At 38.6% G+C, this 18,962-nt stretch overlaps 3 protein-coding genes across 5 annotated transcripts in view; 2 read left to right on the forward strand and 1 right to left on the reverse strand.

Moving 5' to 3' along the window:
- The first annotated feature begins 218 nt into the window (after positions 1-218).
- elovl8b (ELOVL fatty acid elongase 8b) lies at positions 219-5,569 on the forward strand. The gene is made up of 9 exons (XM_068725984.1): positions 219-569; positions 669-726; positions 1,245-1,432; positions 1,595-1,675; positions 1,816-1,872; positions 1,967-2,081; positions 2,758-2,885; positions 2,994-3,167; positions 5,036-5,569. The coding sequence occupies exons 2-8, from the start codon at positions 669-671 to the stop codon at positions 3,156-3,158; spliced, it is 792 nt and encodes a 263-aa protein (XP_068582085.1). The 5' UTR covers positions 219-569; the 3' UTR covers positions 3,159-3,167; positions 5,036-5,569.
- LOC137884251 (very long chain fatty acid elongase 4-like) lies at positions 5,094-13,272 on the forward strand. Of its 3 annotated transcripts, none has more exons than XM_068725981.1 (8): positions 5,094-5,183; positions 6,729-6,786; positions 7,310-7,497; positions 7,660-7,740; positions 7,882-7,938; positions 8,025-8,139; positions 12,296-12,423; positions 12,532-13,272. In XM_068725981.1, the coding sequence occupies exons 1-8, from the start codon at positions 5,181-5,183 to the stop codon at positions 12,694-12,696; spliced, it is 795 nt and encodes a 264-aa protein (XP_068582082.1). In that variant the 5' UTR covers positions 5,094-5,180; the 3' UTR covers positions 12,697-13,272. The 3 variants fall into 3 exon arrangements, with proteins under 3 accessions (XP_068582082.1, XP_068582083.1, XP_068582084.1); XM_068725982.1 differs by lacking the exon at positions 5,094-5,183 and adding an exon at positions 6,307-6,552; XM_068725983.1 differs by lacking the exon at positions 5,094-5,183 and adding an exon at positions 6,557-6,640.
- The window catches only part of LOC137884250 (zinc finger protein GLIS1), a 66,748-nt gene continuing 61,027 nt past the window's right edge, over positions 13,242-18,962 (reverse strand). Inside the window, exons 8-10 of the mRNA XM_068725980.1 lie at positions 14,739-14,869; positions 13,790-13,945; positions 13,242-13,696 (exon numbers count right to left, since the gene is read on the reverse strand). Of these exons, the coding sequence (XP_068582081.1) occupies positions 13,563-13,696; positions 13,790-13,945; positions 14,739-14,869 (421 nt within the window). The 3' untranslated portion in view covers positions 13,242-13,562. The remainder of the gene's footprint in view (positions 13,697-13,789; positions 13,946-14,738; positions 14,870-18,962) is intronic.

Consider the following 18,962-nt stretch of genomic DNA (forward strand, 5'->3'; position numbering starts at 1 on the left):
TTAAATGTTTTTATTTCCGCAGCAAGAGTTTAATGTTATTGGACAAAACGTGTCGAGAATGTAACTTTGGATAATAAAGCCCAGACACAATAAGACAAACACCAGGCTCCACGTGTAAACTGTTCATCCTCCAATCAAGATGTATTGTGTTTTTAATACGGTAAAATGGCGGGAAACAGCGCCCCCTGCTGGTCTGAACTTGTAACAACCAACTGATCCTATCAGAAAAAACAAGAATGCCAATGGCGACGAAGAATAGGTAGCGATTCTTATCTGGTCGGTAGTTACTCAACTGTCTTTTGACAGTCAGATGGGAGACAAGGCCGCATTCGTACCTTTTGTGCAGTGAATTAGTTTTGTCGACTTGGGTTTCGTGCATCAACAGCAGAGTTTCTGGTGCAGCTGGTTGCTCCAGTCTGTCCTCATTCATTCTTTGCAGATGGTCCGGATTTGCCTGCAGCGCGTTCCGAAAGTTGAACTTTGCTAATACTTATTTTCCAGATAACGTAAGTGTCCAAAGGTTCTCCAGCGTGGTCACTGAAGTTTACCGTTGAAACACCGGTTGCAAGGTGTGCATCACTGAGTAGATTGTTCATGTTGAATGCTACAGATTTAAGTTTTTTTTTTTTTTCTTCTTCTTTCGGTCATTAACTCTCTTATGTTTCAAGATGGACTCTGCGTGGCAAAGCGTCCTCTCTGTGCACCAGAGAATAGTGGACAATGGAGGTATGATGCTGTTTCCTTAATAAATCTTTAGTTTTGCAGTAAACTTGAATCAAATATTGAATTTATAGAAGAGATTCCCAATCTAAAGAATAAGCCTCTTTGTGTGTGTGTGTGTGTGTGTGTGTGTGTGTGTGTGTGTGTGTGTGTGTGTGGGTGGGTGTGTGGGAGCTGCAGATGTGATGCCCAGCTTGTCTTCACAATGACTGCTTTGTGGCTTGTCACGTGATAAGTCACCATGCCACTTTTTAAATGATAGGGGAGGACTCTTTCATTGTCCTGCAAAACCTGCTTTTTTTCCTCCTCAAACCGTAAAACGTTTTTTCCTTCTTATATTCACAAAACTGCACACATACTGTAGGTCACCTGAGCTAAACCGGAACAAAACAAACTACAAAAATACTTGCTATTCCTGTGTAGACTAAGCAAAACAAGTGTAAATCAGTGCTGAACGTGTTGGGACATCAAGGCAGCTCTTATAATTAATGTAATCCCTGACTCAAAGCTCTGTAATGTTCCAGACAAGAGGACGGACCCATGGCTGCTGGTCTACTCCCCCGTCCCGGTGGGACTCATCTTCCTGGTGTACCTCTGTGTGGTCTGGGCCGGCCCTCGTCTGATGAAACACAGAGAACCCTTCGACCTCAAAGTCTTCCTCATTGTTTACAATTTCGCCATGGTCGGCCTGTCGGCCTACATGTGCTATGAGGTGTGTTTGTGCTGCTGTTTGTTCTGTTTTTTTATGAAGGAACCAGATCAATCATGAGCTCAGTAGCTTCTGTTTCCTCTCAGGAATTTCTGTTTTATGATGTAAGCCGTTATGTTGGATGTGGTTTTCTTTTGATGAAGTAATTGTATGAATGTTCACCAGTTCGTGGTCACATCCTGGCTCTCGAACTACAGCTTCCTCTGTCAGCCTGTAGATTACAGCACCAGCCCGCTGGCGTTGAGGGTAAGCAAGTGACTTTGATGTGTTTGTGCAGAAATGTTGTCTTTCACGACCTACATGTGGAACATAATTAACATTAAAATAATCCTACTGACAGAGTGAATATGTAAAACTCCCATTTCTACACCGTTTCCTTCCTCCAGATGGCCAAAGTCTGCTGGTGGTTCTTCTTCTCGAAGGTCATAGAGCTCGCTGACACGGTGCGTATTCGTTAAAATGCTTACAGTATCGGTGAAATTCAAAGAATGCAGAGTTAAAACTGTAGCAGCTTGCTCTTCTCCTATCTATGCCCAGATCTTCTTCATCATGAGGAAGAAGAACAGCCAGCTGACTTTCCTTCACGTTTACCACCACGGCACCATGATCTTCAACTGGTGGGCGGGAGTCAAATATGTTGCCGGTGGACAGTGTAAGTCAACTAATGTAGTCGTGATGATATCGCGACCGTGTGGCAGGATATTGTTGCAGAAAGGAGAAGTCTGGTGATGTTCAGTATGTTTGTTACTGTCCACAAACCCCACGAAAAGACCAGATTACAGAATGTTTAGTCTGTTTTATACCTTATTTTTTTCTGGGCCATTGACTGTAATATATAAAAAAAATGGAAAGACACTTTATTTTTTAGCAAATGTTCCTTTTAGGGATGGGGTGAGGGTTTAGAAACAGCTCGAGTGAGAGACGAGTGTTTTTTGCATGATTGTATGATGAACCTCCAAAGCACACACACTAATTGAAATACAACTGGGAAAAAAAAGTGACTCCTGCAACGAAACAGCTGACTCAAACTTATTTTGGTTGTAAAAATTGACAAAAACAGAACAAAACTAAGGCCATCGTCTCAGTGATCAAATGCTATCTGGTCCTTTGCATAGATGTTGTGCTCATGAACACAAATAAAGTGAGCTTAATTACACTGTCTAATGTGCCTCATTTACTACTTATTTTTATTTAATCATTCACTATCGGTACTTGACTTGTCGTTTCTCTTCATGTTTCAAACGTTTTACTGACTTACATAAATCCTTGAAAAAGCCCATTTCTTAATGCCGCTCTGTTGTTACGATTCTTCTGTTCACATCCTGCAGCGTTCTTCATCGGCCTGGTGAACACCTTCGTCCACGTCGTGATGTATTCGTACTACGGCCTGGCTGCCATCGGCCCTCACATGCAGAAGTACCTGTGGTGGAAGAGATACCTCACCTCTCTGCAGCTGGTGAGTGGGCTGCTGCTGCTGCTGCTCTGTACAGGAAGAACTGTGTCTGTTCCTACAGAATGTTTATGAAGTCAACTGATCTAATCTTTTCCCTGAATACCTCTCCAGCTGCAGTTCTTGCTGTTCCTCTTTCACACCGGCTACAACCTGTTCACAGAGTGCGACTTCCCCGACTCCATGAACGCCGTGGTGTTTGGTTACTGCGTCACGCTCATCGTCCTCTTCAGTAACTTCTATTACCAGAGCTACCTCAACAAGAAGAAGCAGAAATAAGATGCAGTGGTGAGGCGGCGCACACAAACACAATGAGGCTTTATGAGAGGAGCTGACTGTAGTATTGTCTCTGCTGTGTCTGCTGTCCTCACTAGTGTCCACTAGGGGGAACAACATGCCCACTGTCTGTACTTTTGTCTCTTGGTGCTCGTTAAGGGACAGACACTGAATACAGTTAAGCTTTAAAGTCAAGCTTAAACATTTCATAATCGCAATTAATGTGAGTACTCTGTGTTTTTTGCATATTATGTCAACAGGACTTGAAACCTAGTATGTGTCTGGACCGTGTAAGTGTGAAATTGTGGCGAAATCGTTCCGGCGACGGTGTCTCTAATGTGAATTCCTGAGTAATGAAAGGTCGTCTGCGGTTTCCTGTAGTGATCACAGTAATTGTTCTTAAAGTGTTAAAGTGTAGTGACACATCACATGCCATAGTTTAACATAGCTACGTTTAAGTCAAACAATTGCCCACGCCTTTATTTCAATAAGTTCAACAATACAATCTTGATATTTTTAACAATTAGTTATGGATTACTAATCTAGTGTTATATTTCAGTCGCCATCGACAGTGGACAGGCCCTTTTTGATGTACTTCGTCAAACAGACCAGATGACAGTTATGAACATGCCCTCCGCCTCAGATGTTTGTCTCATGAAAACCACTGCAAGATAATTTACCTGCTTCAGCTTCCGGACCCCGGTCGATACGTTTACTACCAGATTATTTACAGCTGATCCGATAAACACTCTACTGCTCTCTGCAGGGGGTGGATCTAGGGTGGCATATAGGGCGGCAGCTGCCGCACCCGTCTCCATGCCAGCCTCTTGCCACCCACGTGAACATTTCTAAAGATCCGCCTCTGTCTCAGTGCATGCACCTTCACTCTCTCTCTATCTCTCTCTCTCTCTCTCTCTCTCTCTCTCTCTCTCTCTCTCTCTCTCTCTCTCTCTCTCTCTCTCTCTCTCTCGACACATGAGCTAAAACCCATGCATCAAACTGTGTCAACACTCTGAAAATATAGGATAGGAAACCGCGTTAGAAACATATACTATACTGGAAAATATAAATGTATGCAGAAAAAAAACACACCACTGGCAATGTTTAAGAGCTCGTTGTAAATTTCTCAGATGAGACTTTTTGGGTCGAGCTCTGCTGTGTAGAGCAATAACTGCATATTGAGGAAGTGGATCAGCTGACTGATCGCAGAAACATCGTGGTGCCTTAACAGTTTGAAAGAGCAACGGCCAGTGTAACAGTTATTTCATCACTCACGCATTCAAACCCTCCTCAAGAGGTTCACTTAAAATGCAAAAAACAAGGAAATGCAAACATATTTACTTCCCACTGCTAAAATAACCGGCACAGTTATGTGTTCTTTTCTAGACGTCCGTCTGAAATAGATTGAAAGTTTTAGATAAGAGAGAAAAAAAATCATGAAGAGGAGGGAGAGGACTTTTAACTTCCATTCAGGAGTTTTATAGTGTTTGAAGTTTAAATATTAACACTGAAGAACCTGCACATGATGTGAAACTGAGGTTAGCAGTGGGCCAACCTGCAGCACCAGGAGAGGACAGAAAGCACGTCTTTACAACAGAAATCTACCTTCCCCTTATTTCACTCTGCAGTTAAAGTTCATTATCTTCTTAAAGTAAGTTTAATTTTCAGAATACGGGCGGCTGTAGTCGTTGAGTTTGTTCCGTGAGTGAGTGTCCACATCGGCTCATGTGTCGTCGTGATTGAATGAGATCGATGTGTGAACTTACCTGCAGAATGTGAAGCTTTGTGACTATATGTATATAGATTTGATCCTATTCTATAAGGCCTTTATTAATAATAGATTCCACGTTTCATCATTTGTCTCTACTTGTCTCTCTTAGGGTGGGAAAAGGCAGAACCACACCGGTACAAAGAATAACAAGAAACAGCAGACCTCAGAAAATAACCAAACTGTGTGCAGCAGACAGCAGACATCAGACAGCTCTACCTCTGCGCATTCTTCAACTTCGTTAAACAGGAATCTTGATGGTATTGTGTGTTTGAAAGTCCTTCATGGTGATTCCTTATGCACATGTGCCATATTATCATAGATTATTGTAGTACCATGATCCCATCACTGGTAATTAAGTGCCAAATACAAACAAATGATTTGAATAATTCATTCATATTAATATTATGTTTTAAAGTATTTTGCTTTGATGTGCCTTTAGGGACTTTTATTGAATTAGCGGTGCACTTTGAATTGTAGTGACCTCATTCTATATAATGGTTTAACCATTACATTGTGCCTAGACTAGACGTTTTGCAAGCAGTAAGATAATTGTCACGTCTATTACCACAGTGAACGTGTCATGTTAGTGGACTGAAGTCCAGAGTGTAACTTTGGATAATAAAGCCTAAATGCAAGAAAATCACCAGGTTTCATGCCAGATAATTGAGATGTTTTATCTTTGTTTATTATGGAGAAAGTGAACAAAACTATATTTTATCAAAATAATATAACATTTTCCACATTACAATGACTAACCAGTATTTAATTTATTTGTTTTTAATCTGTTTAAGTTTTTTTTTTTGTTATAACTTGGTATGTCATAGGGCCAGTGGTGGAACTAAAAGTTCTGAATACTTTTTTCACCACTGACCCTGTCACATATCAAATCATACTTGTTACTATTAAAAGTCCTGTAAAAGTAAAGAATAAAATATACTTAAGTACCAAAAGTAAAAATACTTATTCAGCAGAATGACTCCTTTCAGAATGTTATATTTTACATGACTGGATCTAAATTTATTGTTGCCGCTGCTTGAGGTGGGGCTAATTTAAATTACTTTATTTATTTATTGCTGGGTTGCTTCATCTTTAATAATACTCATAATTCAGTAGTTAATCTTTAATTAATATATATATATATATATATATATATATATATATATATATATATATATATATATATATATATATATATATATATATATATATATATATATATATATATGGTGTAATTACATGAAATAATACAAAATAGAAGCAATACATTAAAGTAATGTAATACTGAAAGTCGGCCACATTTTTGTTGCAGGAAACAGCGCCCCCTGCTGTGCCAAACGTCTAACAGCAGACTGATTCTGTCAAACTAAAAAAAAAAAAAACCGAACGCAGTAGTGAGGACAAACAGGAAGTGATTCAAATCAGTTCTCAGTAGTTTTTCTTCACTGTCTTTCAAAGTTACTCAGATGGAAGGCAACTCGCCATTGTAGCGACCCACGTGCCGTAGTTTTCAGTTTACTAAGTTTAATTAACTCGATCTGTTTCTGGTGCGGCTGGTCGCTCCAATCGCCCTTCATTCATTCAACGCAACACGGAAAATCTGGATTTGGGTGCAGCGCGCGCCGCAAGGTGAATTTTGCAAATAGGGCTACTTATCTTTGACAGATTGTGTTCACTGACGTTTACCGCTAAAACAACGGTTGCGAGGTTTGCGACAGTGAGTAGATTGTTAATGTTAAAATGCTTCAGATTTTAGTTTTTTCTTCTTCTTCTTCGGTCATTATGAACTTTCTTCACGTTTCCAGATGGCTTCTGCGTGGCAAAGCGTCCTCTCTGTGCACCAGATCATAGTGGAGAACGGAGGTATGATAATGATTATTTTTCCTATACAGTTCAGTCTAAAGAACAATACTGTCTGTGTCTCTGTGTGTGTGTGTGTGTGTGTGTGTGTGTGTGTGTGTGTGTGTGTGTGTGTGTGTGTGTGGGAGAGTTTGGAGATGCAGATGTGCTCCCCGGCATTGTCTCAACAATGACTGCTTTGTAGCTTGTCACATGTGAAGCCACCATGACACTTTAAAAAAAAAAAAAAAAAAAAAAAAAAAGGTATATTGTAACAGTGGTGAAGGAGAGGGAGGAACAGGTGGTGATGGTGGTGGGGGGGCTTTCACTGTCAGACAAAAATCCCCCAAAAAACTACCTTTCTTTTTCTTAAAAGTCAGCTGAACTGCAACAAGACGAGACATTTCCTGTGCAGACTATAACAAAAAAATAGTGATAAAAGTTTGGGCACTACAGGGCAGCTCTTGAAACTTGTAATTCTAGGTGTGTCCTGTAATATGTTCATTCATTTGAGTAGTCCCTGACTCAAAGCTCTGTAATGTTCCAGACAAGAGGACGGACCCATGGCTGCTGGTCTACTCCCCCGTCCCGGTGGGACTCATCTTCCTGGTGTACCTCTGTGTGGTCTGGGCCGGCCCTCGTCTGATGAAACACAGAGAACCCTTCGACCTCAAAGTCTTCCTCATTGTTTACAATTTCGCCATGATCGGTCTGTCGACCTACATGTGCTATGAGGTGTGTTTGTGCTGCTGTTTGTTCTGTTTTTTTATGAAGGAACCAGATCAATCATGAGCTCAGTAGCTTCTGTTTCCTCTCAGGAATTTCTGTTTTATGATGTAAGCCGTTATGTTGGAGGTGTTTTTCTTTTCATGAAGTAATTGTATGAATGTTCACCAGTTCGTGGTCACATCCTGGCTCTCGAACTACAGCTTCCTCTGTCAGCCTGTAGATTACAGCACCAGCCCGCTGGCGTTGAGGGTAAGCAAGTGACTTTGATGTGTTTGTGCAGAAATGTTGTCTTTCACGACCTACATGTGGAACATAATTAACATTAAAATAATCCTACTGACAGTGTAGAAATGGGAGTTTTAGATATTCACTCTTGTTTCCTTCCTCCAGATGGCCAACGCCTGCTGGTTTTTCTTCTTCTCGAAGGTCATAGAGCTCACTGACACGGTGCGTATTCGTTAAAATGCTTACAGTATCGGTGAAATTCAAAGAATGCAGAGTTGAAACTGTAACGGTATCCTCTCAACGAGCAGATCTTCTTCATCCTGAGGAAGAAGAACAACCAGCTGACGTACCTTCACGTTTACCACCACGGCTTCCTGCTGTTCAACTGGTGGGCGGGAATCAAATATGTACCCGGCGGACAGTGTAAGTCAACTAATCTAATCTTTAAAGTGCTATGACTATAAAAGACAGGATCATGTGACCTCGTAAATGGAGATCATTGCTTAAAGGAGAAGTCTGATGATGATGATCTATACGTTTCCCATTAAAAGACCAAAACCAACTATACGTCGATCCATCAACAAGTTATATCTCTATTAAATATAAATAAATGAGCCACAATACAGAGCTACTCTTTGAATGTGTATTACTCCACAGGTTAAAATAGTCCCTGAAATCAACAGAGCCCTAAAGTTGTAATGTGTTACTCAGGAACAAGTGGACTTTGGATTAAGAGCCACAGACGGGTTCAGGAAAGTTGGAAATTATTGAGAGACGCACTTGCATGTTGTTGGCTTTGGTCTTTTCGTGATATTTATTGGCAATAAAAACAACTCAAACTAAAGCGTAGCAGCACTTATAGAATTACAGCTTGAACTTGTGGACTTGTAAAAACACCCTTCAGCATAACCTTGAGTTTTATTTTCTGTTCTAAATATATCTTAGGAGAAGCAGCTTAAGACGGAGTGAGATGTGAGGTTTGTTTTTAGCATGATGGTATGTTTAATTTGAAAAATAATCAAAAAGCACAAATGCTAATTTAAATAGAAAAGAAACAAAAGAAACTGCTGCAACAAAACAACGCACTCGGTCTTTAAGCTCATTTGAATTCTCATCTTTGTGTCCAAATGCTCTCTGGTCGTTTCATTACTGCAACTAACAAGAGATAATTACACTGTCTGGTGGGACCGAAATGTTCTAAAGCTAAACTATTCACTAACAAAAAGTCTTGGCAACCTTAATTTCTTTTTGCGTCACCTCACAGGTTTGAACTTGCACTAGTTCATACCTAAGTCACTCACTATCAGTACTTGCCCTTTGTAACACTTAATATGAATCTCGTCTATAACATATTATAAACATGCTCGTAAGACAATAATCTATTCATGAGGCTTAAGAGAACTCTTGATACATGTTTATGATCATGTATGACGACTTGTAACACGGTTAGTCTAGTAGTGGAAGTGGACATAAAGCATGATAAGTTCAGCGATCATGATCATGAAGATGATGCATTCTTTATGACGCACTACTATGACTTTTTAGGGCTTTTTTATGATTTTTTTCTTCGACCCCCGGTTCCTGCTCCTCTAGTCTTGTGTCATTGACATGTCAATGTGTCCTTGAGCAAGACACTTAACTCCAAAAATTGCTCCGATAGATAGATAGATAGATAGATAGATAGATAGATAGATAGATAGATAGATAGATAGATACTGAGTAATTTTGGATAGAACCTAAATGACTGTAATGTAATGTACTATACTAAGTATTGTAAGTCATACTACTGACACTATACTAAGTATTGTATGTCATACTACTATCATACTACTGACACTATACTAAGTATTGTATGTCATACTACTGACACTATACTAAGTATTGTATGTCATACTACTGTCATACTACTGACACTATACAAGTATTTTATATCATACTACTGACACTATACTAAGTATTGTATGTCATACTACTGACACTATACTAAGTATTGTATGTCATACTACTGTCATACTACTGACACTATACAAGTATTTTATATCATACTACTGACACTATACTAAGTATTGTATGTCATACTACTGACACTATACTAAGTATTGTATGTCATACTACTATCATACTACTGACACTATACTAAGTATTGTATGTCATACTACTATCATACTACTGACACTATACAAGTATTGTATGTCATACTACTGACACTATACTAAGTATTGTATGTCATACTACTGTCATACTACTGACACTATACAAGTATTTTATATCATACTACTGACACTATACTAAGTATTGTATGTCATACTACTGACACTATACTAGGTATTGTGTCATACTACTATCATACTACTGACACTATACAAGTATTGTATGTCATACTACTGACACTATACAAGTATTGTATATCATACTACTGACATACTATATTAAGTATTGTATGTCATACTACTGACACTATACAAGTATTGTATGTCATACTACTGTCATACTACTGACACTATACAAGTATTGTATGTCATACTACTATCATACTACTGACACTATACAAGTATTGTATGTCATACTACTGACACTATACAAGTATTGTATGTCATACTATCATACTACTGACACTATACAAGTATTGTATGCCATTCTACTATCATACTACTGACACTATACAAGTATTGTATGTCATACTACTAGCATACTACTGACACCATACAAGTATTGTATGTCATACTACTGACATACTATATTAAATATTGTATGTCAGAAAAAAGTCATGTAATGTCATGCTATTGTACTTTTTTTTCATACTATTCTGTGGTATTTTTTTATGACATACTATACTATGACCTTAACCCTAATACTATGACTTTTAGTGGATTTTTAATAATTGCTTTGATATATATATATATATATATATATATATATATATATATATATATATATATATATATATATATATATATATATATATATATATACTGTACAATGATTTTTTTTTTACATACTGTACCATTCATGACATGCATTACAATCATTTTTCATGACTTTAATGATTTTTCTGACTTGCTATACTGTGACTGACTTTTTATGACATACAATACTACGACTCTTTTATGACTTTTTTTGTTGTCAAAAAGGTCGTGTGTGTGTGTGTGTGTGTGTGTGTGTGTGTGTGTGTGTGTGTGTGTGTGTGTGTGTGTGTGTGTGTGTGTGTGTGTGTGTGTGTGTGTGTGTGTGTGTGTGTGTGTGTATATATATATATATATATATATATATTATTATGACTTAATATACTATGACTTTTTTCTGACTTTTGAAATTTTTTTGACATGCTATACTATCACTTTTTTGACATACTATACTATGACTTTTTGTGACATTTTTTATGACATACTATTTTATGACACTATAGTATAGTGTCATAAAATAGTATGTCACAAAAATCATTAAAACGTCATAGTATAGTCACTATACTATGACTTTTTAATGATTTGTGTGACATTCTATACTTATATGAATACTATACTAAGTATAGTATGCCTGTAGTATGACATAATAAGAAATAATTACAAATATTAAATCTAAGTCATAGTAGTGTCATAAATGGTCTGAATTTTTTCACATACTATTCTATGATGTTTTTATGATGTACAATATTATGACTTACCTTAATTAATCAACTTAAATGACATTCTATACTATACCTTTTTTTTCCAGACATACTGTAAATATGACAATTTTACGTTGTACTTAACTATGACTTACAATACTATTACTTTTTAAAGATTTTTGAATTGTTTTTACACACCATACTTTGACCATTTATGACATACAATGACTTTCTTAATGATTTATAATGTCTTTTTATGACGTACTATGACAATGTTACTACATACTTTATTATGACTTACAATATTATGACTTTTTAATTATTCTTTTTCAAGGATTTCATAATTTTGACATACTTTACTATGACTTTTCTGACTTATACTATGACATTTGTAGTATGTCAAAAAATTATTAAAAGTCAAAGTATAGTATGTCATAACTGGTCAATGACTTTCTTTCACGTACTATGGTACTGAATAGAATAGACAGAATATACTATGATTTTTTAATTTTATGACATACAATATTTTGACGACATACTATGACTTTTATGACTCTTTAATAATGTTCATGACATACTAAAACAATACTTTACTATGACTTTTTGATATTTTTTATGACCTAGTATTCTATAATTTTACGACATTTAACTATGACTTACAACCCTATGACTTTCTTTTTCTGACTCTTTTTGACATATTATACTATGGCATGTTAATGATATAAAATGCTGACTTTTCTATGCATTTTTAATGATTTTGTTTGACATACATATGGCAATTGTTATGACATTTCACTATGACTTACAATAATGAGACTTTTTTTAAATGATTTTTAACATACTAAAATATGCCATAGTTTAGAATGTCTTAGTAGTAGTTTCATGAAGTCTTATTAATGCATTATAGACCTGACCTTCATATAACGTGTTATCTTGTCAGTGTTTTTTACACATTCTTCTGTTCACATCCTGCAGCTTTTTTCATCTGCCTGGTGAACACCTTCATTCACCTCGTGATGTATTCGTACTACGGCCTGGCTGCCATCGGCCCTCACATGCAGAAGTACCTGTGGTGGAAGAGATACCTCACCTCTCTGCAGCTGGTGAGTGGGCTGCTGCTGCTGCTGCTCTGTACAGGAAGAACTGTGACCGTACTTAAAATATGTTTATGAAGTAAACTGATCTGAACTTTTCCTTGAATAACATTCCAGGTGCAGCTTTTTCTGTTCATTCTACACTCCGGCTACAACCTGTTCACAGAGTGCGACTTCCCCGACGCGATGAACGCGGCGGTGTTTGGTTACTGCATCAGCCTCATCGTCCTCTTCAGTAACTTCTATTATCAGAGCTACCTCAACAAGAAGAAGCAGAAATAAGTGTCTGCAGTACTGAATAATGTCCACTAGAGGGAACAACATGCCCACAGTCTGGATGTTCTCTTAGTGCTCATCGTTAAGTGACAGACATGTACAACTAATGTGAGCGTTGTGAGTTCTCTCTGCATTTTCTTTGTATTTTATATCTTGTGTCAAATACATGGTTTAAAAAGACATGATCATTCAATTATTTATTTCTTAAATTGAGAAATGACAAACATTCAAATGATTGCTGTAACCAAACTGTACATTTTATACATATAACAATAAAGTAGGTTGTTTTATCTGCATTATTGCAGAAATTACTGTTTACGCCTTCCTCCAGACATAAATCCCCTCAAAAAAAAACAACAAAAACATTCCACTGCCAAAACACTGCAAAAATGATATATTCTTTTCAACACTTCAGTCTAAAATAGATTGAAACATGTAGATTAGATAGAAAAAGAGGGAGGGGCTTAAGTTCCATTCAGGAGTTCTGTTTGAAATGTATATATTAATGTTGAAAAACCTGCATGTGTTCTGAGTTTAAGAAATAAAGTATGGATCTTTGAATGACTTCACTAATAAGAAAAATGGACTTCCGTGTAATTTCATTCCTTCATTTAAAGTGAGTAAAAATGATTCACGCGAGAGAAGGGAACGCAACCGTTGAGACATCCTCATTTATACAGAGTCCTGGGTAACCTACTTTGTAAATAAGACAAGTAGTTCATCAGATTGCAGTATACATCTGTTTCATCTTGCTGGTTTCACATCCATCTGACAGCTAAGCGGGTCAGAATATATAGATTGTACAGGAAGTAGAGATCCAAGTGTGAGAGGACGAAGGACCGTAGAGTAGGTGTGGCGAAGCGTGTCTCGCTCTATGTCTCCGTGTAGACGGAGGGCATGTGGCTCAGGCTGCGGTCGAAGTTGCCCACCTGGAAGAAAATGCTCTCCTCTGGGCTGGAGAACTGGCAGCCGGCGCCGCCTTGAAGCTCCTGGCTCAGGTTGAAGCCTGGAACGGACATGATGAAGAGCAGTTTGTTTAAAATGTTGATGAAATCATTCACCGTCGGTGAAGTCTCGGTAAAAAAAAAAATGTCCTCACCTGCAGTGCCGGTGTTGCTAGTTGACATGTGGTAGCCATTGTGCTGATGGGAAGTGTAGGCGTGGGAATCTCCTGGGACGTGGACACCACCGACCGTCTGCTCCATCCTGTAGGAGTCTCCGAAATGGAAGCAGCTCTGAAAGCTGCCTTGGTATTCTAGGAAATGAGGGAGGATGTTAAGGACAAAGAAAGGAGACGAACACGACCAGACTTAACCGACTGGAAACAATCGCCCATAGACACTGGTGGCAAAGTCAGTACGCGTCCGCTCCAACCGGCTGAAACTTAATGTGGATCCTAAATCATGACAATATTGTATCTGTTTCTGTGTTAACTGCACCAGCCATGTAACATTTATCCCCATCGTCTCAGTTTGGACCGCAGGAGTCACAATAATGGGAACGCAGCGCTTTTACGCAACTCCCTGACCACAGTGTGGTTAGAGAGACGTCCATGTGTAGATCTTTACAGGGAAAACAGTGTTTAAGACATTAGGAAAACGGCTCTGGAGTGACGGCTGAGCCTGCCATGTTAGGGCGCTGAGAGACAGCTGAATACATGAGCCAGCATTTTGTTGGCTAATTCAGCTCAGGGAAAAGGCTTCCGGCATGTGGTTTCCCCCCACTCTGTCTCTACGACTCTAATCTCTCTCGGTCCTAAAAGTGCTCTGACGGAGCCACAGGGCAGTATCGCTGCTCTACAAGACAACTTCCTCTCTTTGAGACCTTTCATGTGGGTCTGCTTGTACAGCAAGTGTTTGAAAAAGGGCACAGGGGTTGCTCTTATGTAAATTCCCTCATAGGAAGTCATACAAGAGTAATACTCGGGCTACGTATTACTGAATCACCTGCAACGTGGAAAACTTCAGGATATTAAATTGAAAGGCCAATGAACATTTTCAGATTCAAGCCAAAACAGATGTCCTGAAACAAGTTGCATTCAGCCTTACCGTCGTTGGCAGACTGGTGGTGGTGATAGTGAGAGTAGGGCTTGTGGTGAGGGTGGACATGCTGTTTCTCCAGAGGAGGAGGTGGTGTCTCTGTCGCCTTCATTCCTGGAGACATGAGGGGACCCGACACCCTGGAGGAGACACAGAAAGGGTGGGTGAACCATTAAAGCCTCTCGATCCTTTCTAGACACTCATTTCACAAGAGAATGCTTCACGCTTTGTGACATCCCAATCAAAGCAGGATCTACATGGCGGCCTGCTAACCGCATGATCCGACGAACCCAATGGAGCAGTTAGAGATCCTAAACACACAGAAGAAGAAACATTCCAGGCGTGTGGAAACTTGGGCTCCCCACACGTAATCGTCCTCCTACCACATATTATGATGTTAAGTCAACAAACAGCAGAGTGTGCATTCAAGTGAAACCAACCCCCCCCCTCACACACACTGCCCACCACTGCAGCAACCCCAGGCTTTGTGGACGAGAGAGAAGAAAGCACAACAGTGTTTACATTTATGACTTTGGAGAAAAAGACGTTTTTACGATGACATGTTTGTGACTTTGTGGAATCAAACAGCTTAGAGAACAATTGGGGTTTCCACATCGCCTGGTTTCTGTGGAAATGTATCATTTAAATAAAAGTTTGTCTATCTTCATTTGATACAATGCTCTCAAATCACATTTAATGATATCATTTCAATTTTACTATTTAAATAAAGTGCACTGACAAATTTTCTTTAGTCTCAAGATACAAAGGTCATGCGCTGTGAAAACCAAAAAGGAAATGGTGACATATTACGATGGTTACTCCACCATTTTGCTTCAAAGTTGAACTGGAATGAACACACTGCAGCGTCTGAGACCAAGTTCTGTAAAACATTCCATAATCTACTACAAAAATAATCATAAAAAAACATCATAAAAAACATTGTATAGTATGTCATAAAAAATGTCATAAAAAAGTCAGAGTATAGTATTTAAAAAATTCATAAACAAGTCGAAAAGTCACAGCATTGTATTTAATAAAAAGGTAGTAGTAAAGTATGCCATAAAAAATGACATGTCATAGTACAGAATTCCATCAAATTGTCAAAAAAGTGAATACAAATTAATTAAAATCAAAATCATAGTATTATTTACAATAAAATGTTATTGTAAAGTATGTACTAAATAATGCATTAAAAACAACATAGTGTTGTATGTCAAAAAAGTCAGAATATGGTATGTAAAAAACTCATTAAAGTCTTTGTATTATGTGTCATTAAAAAAGACCAAGTATAGTATGTTAAAAAAATCATAAAAAGGTCATAAAAAGAAATAGTACTATATGTAATAAAAAGTCATAGTGTCATATGTCATAAAAATGTTAAAAAAAAAAAGTCATAGTATTGTATGTCAAAAAATCCTAAATAACTAATAGTATAGTATGTCATAAAAAGTCATAGTATTGTATGTCAAAAATGATTAAAAGGTCATTGTAAGTAATAAAAAGTAATGGTGAAGTATGTCATACATTTTTTTAAAAAGAGTCATAGTATAATATGTCTAAAAACTTTAATCTATACAAAAATCACAACAGGTTGTATGTATTTAACGAGATATGACGTGTTTATTAGTGAGCTCTAGAGACAGATTTTCTTACCTTTGGACAGAACCAGACCCGTCTTTATATTATAAGAGAGATATTTAATGTGCTTCATGTTCCGTCTTCATAAGATCACAGTGATACATTTACCCAAGAGCAGTAAGAACTGGTATTCAGGTATGTATTCAGACACTAAAATATGAAATGTGAAAGGTAACAAGAAACAGAAAATGACCACTGATTCAACAACCTATTGTATACTTGACATTAACTTAATGGAACGACAATCTGGTACAAATCCAAACTGATAGCCAATAGACCTGCCTTTAAAAAGGGAGGCGGTCAATCACCTCCCCAAATATTCAACAGCTACTTAGAACCCTGTCATGACTGCATATCAGGAATGCCAACACATAAACTGCTGCTGCTGTGTTACCATGTGCCGCTGTGCCGTGGAAGCATATGGTTCGCACTAAGCGCTATATGAACGCGATGACAGAGGGTTGCTGGAGGCAGCCGAGCCCTTAGATGACTGCACACTGCTGGCCTGGCTGGAGCCTGCTGTATGACCTACTGCTCCATGCATGAGGGACGCTCCACCCAGCACTCAGTGAAGGGCATTTGGCAGAAGGTGTCTGGTGAAGGGAGATGGTAAACAATGTCAAACAAAGGTGTGAGACGCTGCCAATGCTGAATATATACGACGCTGTACTTGGGCTGTAAGACGTAACTTCAGCCTCCCAATGTTTCTGCCTTCATCAGTAGAGATCATCATAAAAGCGTAGATATAAAATATACATTGGCATACTCTCTTTGTTACTCTCAGAAGAGACGTTGTGTTTTTGCTCCTGTATGTCTTATTTGTGTTTTCCTGTCTCATAAACACATGAATGGATCCCATGAAACGCAGTGAAGAGATGGACATCTGCATCTGGGATTCCAACTATAATAACAACCAGTAGTGGAAAGTAACTAAGTACATTTACTCAAGTGCTGTACCTAAATACAGTTTTAAGGTACATTACTTGAGTACTTTGATTTTTTACAATGTTCTGCTCCACTACATTTCAGAGGAGAACTAGTTATTAATCCATTACATTCTTTGACAGCATATCAAATATGATGGATTCTTCATGATTAATGATTAAACTACCCAACTTTATATAAAGTAGTAAGCGTATCAGCGTCACCTCAACCAGCTGCATCACGATCCAACAATGTTATAACATGGAGAGGGGGCATTATGCCTTTCACTTGTAAAATCTCTAGTACATTTTGCTGCCTATTATTTTTAATACTGAAATAAAAGTATAAACACTTTTACTTGTAATGAGGTATTTTTTATAACAAAAAAAAAAAAAGGAACTCACATTTTGCAGGATTAACAAATCAATACAACTTCAAATTTAGGTTGAAAAGAAGGACTGATATCTTTGGGAAAGACAGCTGAGTAACACAATTCTTCTCCATTGAAGGTTTTCACTCTCAGTGCCTTCCACTCGTCGACATGTTCATCTGGCTCTCACATTTAAGTGCTTAGCTGCATATGGAGTGCACTTGACCAAATTGAGGAAGCTCATGTGGCACCTTGTGTTAGTCAAGCTCTGGAGAAGCTAGCTGTTAGCGAGCATGGCTAATCCATGGCTTGGCAAAGGCCCAGTAGCGTGGCCATGTGTTCCTGCAGAGAGCGGCATTCCCCCAGGAGCTGCTGTCAGCACAAACTCAGGAAACAGTTATACTGTTCATATTTTTACAAGCTGCCTCTATGTGCAGCTAAAGTGAATCATAAGCTAATCACTGCCAGCTGCCTGCTCTCGCTGGGCTCGAGCTTGCTAGCACCTCAGGCACAAGGTATGAGGGGAATCTTTCATATGCCACATTAATCTCTCCCCTGATATTCATCTTCACTGACCATCCTGCACTACTCCGCTTTTTCCAGTCGGCCCACCCACTCCTGTCCCTGCTGCAATGAGAGAGTGATTTGACCTCTGACCTGTTGATTCCTGAAGGTAGAGGTGGAGGGGATTTTAGGGTGAGCCTATCAGATTGATGGACTAAATTTAATAAATATTGAAAAGGTTGAGAGGTTAAAGAGAGCGTGAACGGATATGTAAAATACCCTTGTGTCCTGTCTACTATAACAGATGGATGTGAACTTGCATGAAGATAGTGTCGGAAGGAGATGGGTGTGATGAGCTAGACGCTTTATGAGGCCACACTTTTTTGCTCAATGGGAACACAGCTCAGTGACTTCGACTTGAGTGGCCCAATAAATGTTTCTGTGAGTAATACGGGAAAGCTGATGTCATTCTGGGAACAGGTTTTTATTCAGCACAGTTCATGACTAAACAGCTTAGAAGTGATATAGCAAGACGGTGAAAAGGACGTCCAACCTGGACTACAAAATGATGCACTCTTGTTGTGTTAAAGACAGACTGTCCTTGGGGCCTTGGCTCTGTGTGCAGAGGCATGATGGGATGGAAAGAAAGCTGAAGATTCATGAGCAGTGCTGATCTGCTGCTCGTTCGTCTTCCTTCACCTGCAGCTAACTGTCCCACCAGGGAGCGGGGATCAGACCCTGTCCTCCATAGACCCTACGTTCTCCACAAACACCCTCTGCCTCGCCTCTCATCTCTT

The sequence above is a fragment of the Cebidichthys violaceus genome, unplaced genomic scaffold (assembly GCF_023349555.1).
Source record: "Cebidichthys violaceus isolate CVI_PGR_0920_01 unplaced genomic scaffold, fCebVio1.0.p SCAF_37, whole genome shotgun sequence".
Taxonomy (NCBI): domain Eukaryota; kingdom Metazoa; phylum Chordata; class Actinopteri; order Perciformes; family Stichaeidae; genus Cebidichthys; species Cebidichthys violaceus.